The sequence below is a fragment of the Meriones unguiculatus genome, chromosome 18, assembly GCF_030254825.1.
Source record: "Meriones unguiculatus strain TT.TT164.6M chromosome 18, Bangor_MerUng_6.1, whole genome shotgun sequence".
In the NCBI taxonomy this organism is placed as follows: Eukaryota; Metazoa; Chordata; class Mammalia; order Rodentia; family Muridae; genus Meriones; species Meriones unguiculatus.
Window position 1 is genome coordinate 16,080,601 of NC_083365.1, and position 13,203 is coordinate 16,093,803.

Consider the following 13,203-nt stretch of genomic DNA (forward strand, 5'->3'; position numbering starts at 1 on the left):
TCTGGACATGGGCACTGTCATGATTATTGAAAAATCTCCTGTATCATGCTTCCCAACTATCTGTGATTGGTTAATAAAGAAGCTGGGTGAGAGAGGACAGGAGGCAGGACTTCTGTTCCCAGTCAGGAGGAAGAAGAATGGAGAGAAGGTGTCATGAAGAAGTCACTCTGAGGAGTTAGACATGAAGACATGAAGATATAGAGAAGCAGAGATGAGAAGGCAGAGACGAGACTAGATGGCAAGTAACATGGGCACATGGCTAAGAAGTAGCCAAACTAGCATAACTGGGTTAGAAGAAACAAATACCTCGTGCTTAAAGCTTGTTTAATAAATCTAGTAGGTCTTTGTGTCAGTTATTTGAGAGGTAGCACAGGTATTAGAAAAGACCCTACTAATGCCATAATTCAACAGGTGGCCATACGAAGGTCGCCATGAGGGAGTCACCATGAGGTCAAAGATGGAGCAAGAGTAGTCAGTGTGAGACGAGATGGCAGGTAATGGGGTATGAGGCTTGGAAATAGTCCAGACCAACATAGATGTGTTAAAATAGACGAGTATCTGCTCAGCTATAGTTCTTTGAAGCTTATTAATAAATGTAATCAATCTCCCTGTCATTGTTTGAGAGCTAGAGTGGGCATAGGAAAAAAAAACCATACAATTATTTTTACAAGGCACAATGACAGCTGCAGTAGCATGGACCTTGGCACTGGGCACTGGGCACCTGGAGTGACTGCTACCCACATGCTCCATGAGGCTCTGCATCTAAACTTCCTCATGGCAGATCTGAAAGACAATAGATCAGGGTGTTGTACAGCGTGTACTCAAGGACGTATCCGCATACTCTACCCGAACTTTCTAAAATACAGGGAGGTATTGGGGAAATTTTTTAAACGATTTGCTTTAGAAACATCTGATAAAATACCCTATTGTCTATGTTCACATAATGTTCCTGGTAAAATCCTGAAAGGGTGGGCAAAGACAATGCTCTGGGTACACCCAGGACCAACATGGTTGGTGATTATGCACAAGTATGACTGGCTAGTCTCATGTGCTTTCCATCGGAATGTTCTGTGGACACCTACTTGACTCCCCCCTCTCAGATTCTTTCTGATTTCCTGTGTCCCGATTCATCTTCCTCCTCGGTTAATTCATTCCCTTATACAACACATCGCTGCTATTTCTTGTTGATTATATATAATCTTAGACTCTTTCTTCTGAACACATAATTTCTATGCCAGATATACTGATTTCTTATGCAGGTAGTCTCTGTTCTTTTAGCAAATTGTGATTGACAGACTAAAGATAAACACTTTTGTTGTCTCCTACTTTAATCCACCCAGAAGATTATAACTACAACAAATTTCCTTAAAGACATTTCTTTAAAAACTATACAAACTTTTGCTCTGAGTGTAGAACAATGGCCTAAAATGGTTAGAAATGCCAGTGTCCACATAAACACAGTGGGTGGTTGTTTTATTGTTGACATTTAGGAAGAACCTACTGAATGTCATCAGATCCATTCACAATACTCAGATGGATGCTAATGTCATGGTGCTGGGAAATTGTGCCCAGTTGCTAATTCAGAGCTTTCACTGTGGATTTTTCTTTTTTCTTTCTTTTTTTTTTTTTTTTAAATCAGAAATGAAAAGGGGGATATAACTACAGACACTGAGGAAATCCAAACTGTGGATTTTTCTTATGCTGAAGCTAAGCATTTTGAAAAATAAATAAAGCCATAGGAAGAGAACACCTAGGCTCAAAGATGTTTTCCTGGACCATGCCCTGACTACTGGAATGATAGGCTGCTGAAAAGATACCATTTAAACAGCCAAGACTGAGAGAACATGACAGGCTGCCAGGACTAAAGAGCCTTTTACAAAGCCAAGTGCAGAGAACTGTGCACAACAGAAAGCAATCAGCATGTTCCAGGATCATTTCTAAATACCGAATCCCATTCTGAAGGAGTATGAGATGAAGTCAGAGACTAGGATGGGGCAACAGTTCACATTCATTTCAACTCTGTTTGCTCGTCTGACACATAACGATTACACTTTGCCTGAGGTGAGAATCTAAGAAGATAGCATGTGTGAAGAATATGAACTATAAAGTGAACATGCTTGTCTCTTGTGGTAATTGTGGGTGTTCATCTGCTGTTGCTGCTCATAAGCTCTACATAGTCTTCCTAAAGAGCCTCATTCCAGAGCCCAGAACATGATGAAAAGTCATGAATTACCTAGGACCAAAATCCAAACAAGACAGCAACAGGTCAGTACTTTGCAAGTGTATGATCACGGACAAAGCTGGTCATGCAAGTGATGAAACAGGTGTCCAGATCAGCACAGTGCAGCCACTCAGCCAGTACATCCCAAGACAGAGCATAGTTGGACACTCCCAAACAAATGCTCCCAGGTAGTCCTCCCTTTTGTAAACTGACCTCCAAGCTGACCGGCCCATTCTTACCCTAGGGCCCAGCTTCTCCATGGATTTCTGTCTCCTGATGTATATCATTGCCACTGTCCTGTGTTTGGTACTGCATACATTTCTCCCAGTTTCTTGCATCTCTCTCTCTTTCAGCATGCCTTAGGAAACAGCCCTCTGTACTAAGTGACCAGTGAGCTTCCAGGACCCCAGACCATGAAAGCACACACCTTTAGTGTATTCAGTGCCTAGTAAGTACTTCTTAACTAGTCCTAAGTGGTTCCTAGCAGCAATTTCAAACACCTAAACCATTTAAGGATTTTTCCTTCAGAGTGTGTGTTTAATTTTAATGGCCTCTGCACATTTCTAAATCTAATTACTCAGAATCTGGTAAAAGAAAACAACAATTGTGTGTAGGCCTTTGGGGGTCCAGCTGGATTAGAAGATGCTCCGAGCCAGTTTGCTGGAAAAATTAGTTCAAGTCAAAACTAGGCATGTCAAAATGTAGGTACCTCTGGGAAAGGACAGGGGCACCCTCAAGAGCCCTCTGCTGGAAACAGCTGTCACCCTTGCCTCCAATAATAAAATCTGAGCACAGTGACCTCAACAAGAGCCCTATCTTTCAAATAGTTAAGAAAAATACTTTCTTAAGGTCTTAGAGCAAACAAAGAACTCGGAAGGATACACCAGATAGAATAATAATAATAATAATAACCAGATGACTAAATTCAGAAATGTAATCAAAGAAGAGTAATCTAGATGAATCCAGAATCAATGGGTTAACTGGTGTTCCCAGTTTTCAAAACTTAACAAATAAATGTTAGTAAGTAAGGGGGAAATCCTTTGAGTATTAATTCATCCAACAGATATTTAATGGGTATAAACAAACATTAGTAAATTATTAGTAAAAATTATAGAAAGAGGCAGTGGAACAGTTCGTTTAGATAGAGGTACAATGAAGCATGCATTATTTTTATAAAAAATATTTAAGGGAAATGCTTCAAATATTTAAAGAATAGTTATAATCAACGTTTCCTTTGTATTTTCCAAAGAGTTTGGGCAATTAACTTATTTCAAATAAAGGTAAAAGGAGGAGAAGAGGAGCAACAGACAGATGACAGAAAGAGAAAAAACAAACAGAAAAATAGTTGCAGTAAGGTGAGATGTCTGAGGGGAGAGAATGGATTTTATTGAGTTTTTCAGAAAGTTTGAACTTTCTTTTCAGAAAGAAGAATAATACCCATAAGAAAAACAGTGTTATTTGGGACTACCACCCCCAGACAAGAACTAGCCTCTGCCTAGCCCAGGCAACACTGTCCTCCTGGCTGTCCTCAGGCTGAAGAGGTGGATGGGACAAAAGAGAAAAGGATTACCCTGAGCTGAAGCACGTTGAGGTAGCTGGAAGCAGGGATTCCCCAAGGCCTCTCAGCCTTCAGGGAAGCTCACCATAGAAAAACTGAGCCAAGGGCATCATTGCAGCTACAGCTCCCTCACCTTTTCACCAGTGAATCCCAAATCACACTATTTCATCCAGATATACATCTATTCTTCATCTTTATTCAGGTACCAGAAAAAAAAAATGGCAGAAAGAAATGAATTTGTCACCTGTTTCCCCAAATTACTTCCCAAGCTGTTTATGCCTCAGCTTTCCTTCCCTTTTGTTTCTGCTGTCCTCTGTCTCTGTCTCTCTCTGTCTGTCTCTCTCTCCCCTCCACCCTCCCCCTTCCTCCAACAGCTCCAACTGAAAACTCCTCTGCTGTCCTGAGTGGCTAGCCCTCACTAATGTTTTGTCTATTCAATGAAGAGTAGTAACCTAGTTTCTAAATGGGCATCCATGCCAACAGGCCTGCTACCTGTCACAGGACACTGCTTCCTGGTACAAGCTCTCTGGTACTAAGCCCCTGGAGCCTCCTCTTCTTTATTCTTCCCCTACTCTGGCCTACCACCCTCTTGGGCTGCGGAGTCCACAGCTTTTCTACAGGAAGCAGCTCAAATTCAAGATTCCTTCTTCTGAACTGAAGCCACTCATCTCCAGGCTCCCATGATTCTTGATAAACATTGTGATTCTAGCAAGTACTTTTCAGAACTGTGGTATGGCTTACCCTACGAGATACTGAGTGACGGGAATGTAGACTTCATCCTACTTACCCCAGTCTAAGCCGAGTTAAATTAGACAACGTTTTAGGTCAAAACAGAAAGTCAGACTCCCCGATGCCCTCCCTACTAATGTTCTTCTCAACTTCTTCATTTAATAAACTTTAAAATGGAGCTAGAGAGATGGCTCAGTGATTAAGAGCAAAGGACCCAGGTTCAATTCCCAAGACACATCTGGCAGTTTATAGCTGCCAGTAATTCCAGTTCCAGGAGCTACCACACCCCCACACAGACATATGGAGACAGAACACTAATGTACATATGTAGATGGATAGATAGACAGATAAACTTTAACATTTTAATTTGTGTGCATAACAATGAGTTACTCTATGACATTTTCCTACACGTGTATCGTTGTGCTTTGCTCATACCAACCCCTCATTATTCTCTCTTACTCATCTTGCTGGTCCCTTTCCTCTCTCTAAATAGCCTCACTTCTGGGATAGTATCACATATATTTATAAATCTAGATTCCACATAGGAATACAATACACATAGGAAATGCACACACATAGCATGACTACAAAGGCTTTGGTGAGGTGGGTCTGTCTGCTGCCTCTGCCTCCTAGCATACCCCTTTCCACTGCAGGCACTAGCTCCAGAAGCACTCTGCTGCCCGCACTCCTCTGGCGTGGAGCCCTCTTCAGGCCCGTGTCCTGCAGCTACCATCCTGTCTGCCTGGGGTTCATCTGCTCTCTAACTCTGGCTAGCCGCTACATCCTTAGTAAAGTCAGAACTTCTCTTCTCTGGTCTTCCAAATGAGCCTCCATGACCACACTCATCTCTCCAGCCCTGTTCATGTACTGCCCAGTTGCTCCTGAGAGAGGAACCCCATTGTGCCTCTTTTCATGACAAAATGGACAGAACTTGAGTCAGCTGCTTTTCCAGAGCAAGAATCAGCAAGCGTTTTCTGCAAAGGGCCAAATAGGAAATATCTCGGGTTTTGTGGGTTACTCAGTCTCTGTCACTCTCAGCTCTTACAGAACCGAAGAACCACAGCAAACACATCGCTGTGGTCTAGCAAGAAATCCTTATAAAAACAGGTGGTAGGATTGCTTTGGCCAGCGGTCGAGTGTGCTCACTCACTTCTAGAGACTGAGTTTGAGCTTGGACCAAAGTAGACACAAGAATGTCAGAAAGGAAAACTCATCCTTTGCTCTCAAAGCACACCTTATCTTGTCACAAAGCTGTCATCAGTTGCAGCTCTAAGACATTACTTTGCAACGAGGTTTTATGGCATAGGCCTATAATCTGAGATCTAGAGATTGGGACTAGAGTATCCCAAACTCCATATAAACTAGCTTGGATCACATGGTGAGTTCAAGGCCTATCTGGGTAACTTAGTGATATCCTGTCTGAAAAAAATTAGAAAGGGGGCTGGGGATTTAGGTCAGGGATACAGCACTTGCTTAGCAGGCATGAAGACCTGGGTTCAACTACTAGTACCACAAAGATAAATACATAGATAGATAGATAGATAGATAGATAGATAGATAGATAGATAGATAGATAGACAGAGAGACAGATAGATAAAATCAGAATTCCAAAGCAGGTGGTCAATAGGCAGTTGTATAGCTGCACTGAATGGCATAATGGAATGGGACTCTGAGGTTGATCTCTGCACCAACCTCTTTCGCCCTAATTCCCCCTAATGGAAAGTAAATCTCCATTAGGTGTCCAGGTCCCAGCTCCCCACAAATAGAAAACTTTTCCTTCTAAGAGAAACAGCCACTCCAAGACTTCATGACAGGCCAATATGTACCCCATTCTCATCTGTTCCTGATACCATTAGATAAAAACAGGATTGTTCAAAGATAACCAGCAAAAATATCACAATAACATGCTATTTTTACATTTTGCAGGTTGCAAACTTCAATAGAAGCAGTGGAGACCTGGTGTTCCAGAGTAATAATAGAGCAAGTACAAGCATTGCGCTAACCTAAATCTTTTTATATTAATGAAATAATAACTGGAAAGCAAACAGGAAAAAATAAACACAAGAAGAGGGGGAATTACAAAGCAAAGAGCCTCCTGAGGGCAGGAATTATTCTGTACCTGTGTGGACACAGAATATATCTGTGTTACAGAAGAAATGTTTGTTTGATAAATGAATGGGTGGGAAGCTAAGGACCCAGATAATCTAGTTAGCCAAAGCACACACATTCTCCACACTCCTTAAAGCATGATTTTAAATCAGTAGTATCCATGAGGAAGTTTGGAAACCTCCATCTGTGTGTGGCAAATGGGCCATGACACTCTTTCTTCAGTAGACTCACCATCTTGAGTATTTGGACTCAGGATTTGGGTGCGGAGTTCCTCCAGGCTAATTCCCAGGCACCTGCAGATCTCCTCCCGGCTATAGGGTTCAGCATGAAGGCCATCCTCTGTGACCAACAGCATTTCTTCCAGACTAATCCCTAGTTTAGTCTGCACTTCCTGTAGCCGCAAGATTTTATCCCATTGCAAGCCTTTGTGTTTAGCAAGGACCTGCAAGTTCAAACCAAGATAGAGGTTATGCTTTACTTCAGAATTCAGTATGTTCTGTTTTAATTAGTTACATTCGGCTGGATTTTTTTTTTCCATTTGAACTATCCAAGTCTCCCACTATTGCTTGGAAATGCACTGTGGGCTCAGATGTTTGGGATTAAACATCTCTGTATGGCAGCCTCTTAAAACACACACATGGCAAATGCATGCAAAATCATGTGCATGCATACTCAATTCTTCTCTCTTGTCTCTATCACCTCTATCTCTTAAGGCAGAGATCCCCAACTTGTGGGTGACACAACCACTTTGGGGTTGACAGAACCTTTCACAGGGGTCACCTAAGACCAGTGGAAAACACACACATTACAATTCATAACAGTAGCAAAATTACAGTCATGAAGTAGCAACAGAAACAATTGTATGCTTGGGGGTCACCACAACATGAGGAAATGTATTAAAAGGTCAGAGCATTGGCAAGGCTTAGAACCACTGCCTTAGGGTTATTCTTGAATATGTCTCACTCTTTTATCTCTTTTCAGCCTATCTATACTTCATCGGTCCGTAGGGTCTGGAGAAAGACATTCAAACCCAATTTGATCTTAGTCCTCAGATGTATGACTCTTTTACAATACTTCCTGTTTATCACGGGTGTCTTATAAATGCTAATGAATTTAAGTTTCTGAGTATTTGGAGTTAAGTTTCATCTTTTAAATAAAAACCTCATTGGTGACCCTATAAAAAGTCCCTTTGTTAGGGCCCTGGTAGTAGGACATCTTTGTGATCTTCCACCCTCCAGAAAAAGCTGGGCTTCCAGCTGTGTCCTAGGTTATCCCTACACTCTAAAGAAAGGCCTGGAACAAACCAAACCTTTCTAATCATGTCCACTCAAGGGAGTCCTAACCCAGAATACATTTCTTTCATTATCCCTAAACCACTTACAGCCCTTCATAGCTGGGAAAATAATGAAGGTTCTTCTCTCTCTGAGATCTGAACAATTCACTGTCTGGATGTGAAGACAAAAGGTACAAAAACAAAAAAATCCAGAGAGTAGAAGAACGTGAGTTGTCAATAAAATGTGCATCTGATTTGCTCTTCCATTGTATTGATTTTCTTTTGTTCTCTTTATTTTAAAAACTTCATTTATACAATATATTTTGGTGTTTCCCCTCCACAAACTCCTCCCAGATCCTTCCCACCTCCCTAGTCACCCAACTTCATGCTCTCTTTTTTTCTAAAACAAAAACAATAACCAAAAACACCCCACAAAAATGAAAATCAACAACAACAAAAAAAATCAGTAAGACCAAAAAAATGTCAAAGCAAAACAAAAACAGAATGAAACAAAAAGCCTCCACAAAATCCACGAAGTTTTGTGTTAGCCTGTGGAAATCAGTGTGGCAGTTCCTCAGGAAGCTCACACTGATTTCCTGGTGATGGGGCCTTTTCTTTTTTTTTTTTTTTTTTTACATTTTTTTAATTTTATTTTTTCTTATCAGTTACATTTTATTAACTCTGTATCCCAGCCGTGTCCCGATCCCTCATTCCCTCCCAATGAGATGTCCTCCCTCCCTCCCTCCCTCATCTCCACCGTGCCCCTTTCCAAGTCCACTGATAGGGGGGACCTCCTCCCCATTCATCTGATCCTATTTTCTTGAATGTGGTTCATAAGGAAGACTCCAGTGGAAGAGGCTGTTTTTGCCCTGCCAGTGGGTATCACTACAGATAGCTGCTTGCTGAGGGACCCTGCCCGCCTTGCATGTGTGCGTGACTTGTGCACGCTGCCACAGTGATTCATGGGCATTCGTCCTGCTGTGTCTGAAGACACTGCTTCCTTGGAGTCACCCACCACCTCTGGCTCTTACAGTTTTCTGCCTCCTCTACCACATAGATCCCAGAGCCTTAAGGGGAAGGGTTTGATGAAGACATCCCATTCGGGATTGAGTGCTCCTAAGTCTGCCATTCTCGGTACAGTTGTGGGTATCTAAGTTAATTCTCATCTACTGCAAGAAACTTCTTACAGTTGTGGGCTGCAGGTGACTTGTTGAGTTTCTGACCAAAAGGGTACCATTGAACCTCTCCAAACATCAGTAGCTATTGTCAACACTATTGCTTGCTCTCCACAACCTGATTGTAAGGCCCTGTTGCTGAAGACACTTGGTTATGTCAGAGAGCACTTGAAGAAGTAGTGTTCCGGTGCCCAACTCGAAGCTTCACCCCGACCAAGCGGCATTCATGGTGCTAGAAGGTACCTGCTATGGGCTGAGTGAAGCACTGACCTATGGATAGACCAGTGTGTAATTAGGATTCATTTTATTACTCCCCTAGCTGAGCAATCGTAATAGGTTTTCTCCTAGGCCCATGACCTATCTAGTCTCAGGTTCTTGGCACATTTAGCAGTGTCAGGGATTGGCTCTATCTCAATGGAGTAGGCCTTAAATCCATTTTTAAGTGATTATTTACTCCATAATATTTGTGTCACTATTGTACGAGCATATAACTACAGGCAGGTCCTGTTTTAGGTCGCAAGGTGATTACCTTTTTTGATGATTACCTTTCTCCTACAGTTAAGTGTTCAGGTACCTTCTGGTACGGTGAATGCTACTTAGAAGGGGTGAAGCTTCGAGTTGGGCACCGGAACACTACTTCTTCAAGTGTTCTATGACATAAATAAGTGTCTTCAGCACTAGAGCCTTACAATCAGGTTGTAGAGAACAAGCGATAGTGTTGACAAGAGCCTATAATGTCTGGGGAGATTCCATCGTACCCCTTTGTTCAGTTCCTGGCACTGGATGATTTATTTAGTGCCATAAGATGTCTATTTGGAGTACTGTCACCACTATTATTTAGTGACCCACTTAGATTTCCTTTATATATGTATATATTTTAGGAAGTTCTATGGTAGTAGGTCTCCATATGGTGGTTTAATTACCCTTTTACTGCTAGTTGTCATTCCTCATATTCCCCTCCTTTACCTTCCTCTTCCATCCCCCTCCCTATTTAATCCTCCTATTCTAGTTTCCCCTTTATCTCTCTTTAACATTTTATTTCCCCTTCCTTGGAAGAACCTCTTGTTCTTTATGCCCCCTTACTAGGTTCCTCACCTCTGTAATTATTGTAGCACAAATTTTGAAAGCTTAAAAGCTAATATCCACAGATAAGAGAAAACATAATATTTGCCTTTTAAAGTCAGGGTTACCTCAGTCAAGATTTTTTTTTTCAAGTTCAATCCATTTACCTACAAATTTCATTTTTTCTTATCAGCTCAATAATATTTATTTGTGTTAATGTACCACATTCTCCATTCCATTATCCATTCATCAGTTGGTGGACATCTAGGCTCTTTCCAACTTCTGGCTCTTATGAATAGAGCAGCAATGAACACAGATAAGCAAGTGTGTCTGTAGTAGAATATATATATATATGAAAGAGTAGTATAACTGGATCTATTTTGAGCTTCCTGAAGAACTGCCACACTGATTTCCACATTCATGTACAAGTTTGCAATCCACCAACAATGAATAATTGTTCCTCTTTCCACAAAACCTTGCCAGCATGTGATGTCATTTGTTTTATTGATGTTGGCCATTCTGACTGGAGTGAGATAAAATCTCAAAGTAGTTTTAATTTGCACTTCTAAAATATTAGGCTAAGTATGTTGAACATCTCTTTAAATGTGTTTCAGCCGTTTGTGTTTCATCTTTTGAGAACTCTCTGCTTAGTTCTCTACCCTACTTTTAATTGGGCTATTTGTTTTTTGGATGCTTTGGGTTTTTTAGTTCTGTTTTTCTTCCTTTTGGAGAAGATGCAGGACTTACCAAAAAATGGTTGTAAGTTCGGTTAGAATTGCTCACTTCTGAAAAATGTTACTAGCTAAAGTTCTCAAATGTATTAATCATCTTTTTTTCTTTAATCCCAGCTTATATACTTAAAAGGGATGATTTTAAAGGAGAACAGGGAACAGAGACAATGCAATTGTTTTTCTGTTAAGTTATTTCACAGAACAGGGTCTCAATTCTTTTCAGTTTTTTGTTCCCCTTTTCTTTATATTACTCTTATTGAGTTTGTTCTTTAACAATTTCATACACGTATAAAGGCCCTTCTGATCAGTGCACCCCAGCCTCTCTAATCATTCTCCCACCCCTATTAAACACCCCTTCTCCACACAAGTCCCTCTCCCATAATCACGTTTTTGTATTTTGTTTTGTTTTTACTTTATTTTTGAGACTCAGTGTTTAACCAGGATCATCTATGAGACCATGGGCTGGGAACTAGTCACTGGAACCTAGAGGGAGCCTCAGTGGGTACACAACTGAAGACAATGACTGCCTCTTCACAGGAAACCATTAGTATCTGTGGGGCTTTGCTGGATTAGGTTGACATCTAACATCTCCAGATAGCCAATTATTTGTGCTTGGCCTATAATGGTGGACTTCCTTTTCTCATCAAGGCCCTAAACACCCCCCCTCCCCAAGCTAGGTGACCCCAGGTCTTGTAAGGAGTTTCACTCAAAGCAAATTACAGGCCAGACCTTTCCCTGATAGGAAAACCATCTGGAAATTCCCAGAAATGCCCCACCCTGCTAAGGATATTAGTCTTCTCAGTGGCCTTCAACTGTATTTGAAGATTCACACACACACACACACACACACACACACACACACACACACCTATAGAATAATTAAGTTCTCTGTTCTTTTTATGATATGACCAGGCTACCGCATGGAAAATGAGGCACTGGACCACTACATGTAAATCAAGTATCCCTGACCACTGATCCTATTGAATCATACACATTCACCCTGAAAATCCCTCCCATTGTTCAAAGGTTTATAAATCCCTGATTTCAAATAAACATGTTGCTGGGGTTTATGTGTTGTGTGATGCTATTGGCCTTCCACCATGCCATCTGAGATTCATCATTTGTCCCCAGCTGGGCCCTTGTCTCACCAGGGTCTTAGCTGCAAGCCAGCCAGGCATGAGCTTTCACCTGCAACTCTGCTGTGCTCAGCACAGTAGCTTAACCAAGAGCTGTAACACTTTGGTGTCACCATAGGCTTTGGAACACCTGAGTTTCCACTGCCACTGGCAATCTCATGCTAAAAGAGCTAAACTGTAACACTCTGTGGAAAACCTTTTCCACACTCCAGCCTAGTGTATTCAGGCCTTGCCCTAAAGTGCTCTGGCTGCCCCTGAGAGAAAGAGAATCCCCATTCTCCATCCAGAAGCCAAGCTCCAGGCCCCCGCTGAAATCCAGGCCACCACCAAATGGAGAACAGGTATTTAGTAGTTCAGCCTGTAGGATAGGGACCTGTGAGTCTCTCCTAATTTATTATGAACTGATGATTGGCCTGGTCCTGTATAAGACCACTGCAGCAGTCATAGCAGCTCTGAGGTTATGACTTCTGTGACTGTGCCATGCTCAGAAGACAGACTTTCTCAGCCCTTCCCCTTATCTTCCCACTCCTACATTCTTCCTACCTCCTCTTCTGCAATAATCCCCAAGCCTTATCAGTACTGGTATAAATGTCCAGTTTAGAGCTGAGTATTCAACTGTCTTTTATTCTCAGTACCTTGAAAACCATGAGTCTCTGCGTGCACCGTCATTCATTACAGAGAAGCTTTTCTGCTTACGGCTGGAAATAGCATTTATCTACAATTCCTTCTAAGTAAATTTTTAGAAGGCAGCTTTGTACCATACCAATTTAGCCAAACTACAGTAGTAAGCTCACTCCTAGGGCCTGACTTCCCCCGCCATGGAGCTGTGACCAGGCTTAGAGGTAGTAAGCTCACTCCTGGGGCCTGACTTCCCCCCCATCGAGTTGTGACCAGGCTTAGAGTACCAGGCATGAGTTCCCCCTTGTGGGCAGGTCTCAAATCCAACCAGAAAATGAGTGGGTAGCCCCATAATAGCTGTGCCACTATTACACTATTATGTGCACACCTTGCCTGACAGGTTTAAAGGGTTCAGAGCTGAGTAAGCCTGCTGATGCCTGTCCTCCCGTCCCCCACCTGTCGAGTAACTCCCGGGGCTATGAAAGACAGCAGGCAAAGAAAGAGCCGCAAACTCAGTTCTAGATGACTAGGATTATTTAATAACAGAAAGAGAGAGAGAGAGAGAGGAGGGCAGCATAGAGCCGGGAGAGA

At 41.9% G+C, this 13,203-nt stretch overlaps 1 protein-coding gene across 5 annotated transcripts in view; it reads right to left on the reverse strand.

Moving 5' to 3' along the window:
* The window catches only part of Galk2 (galactokinase 2), a 123,919-nt gene that overhangs the window by 31,584 nt on the left and 79,132 nt on the right, over window positions 1-13,203 (reverse strand). For all 5 annotated transcript variants that reach the window (XM_060372082.1, XM_060372081.1, XM_021655941.2 and 2 more), the window contains exon 8: window positions 6,849-7,059. In XM_060372082.1, coding sequence (XP_060228065.1) covers window positions 6,849-7,059 — 211 coding nt within the window. The remainder of the gene's footprint in view (window positions 1-6,848; window positions 7,060-13,203) is intronic.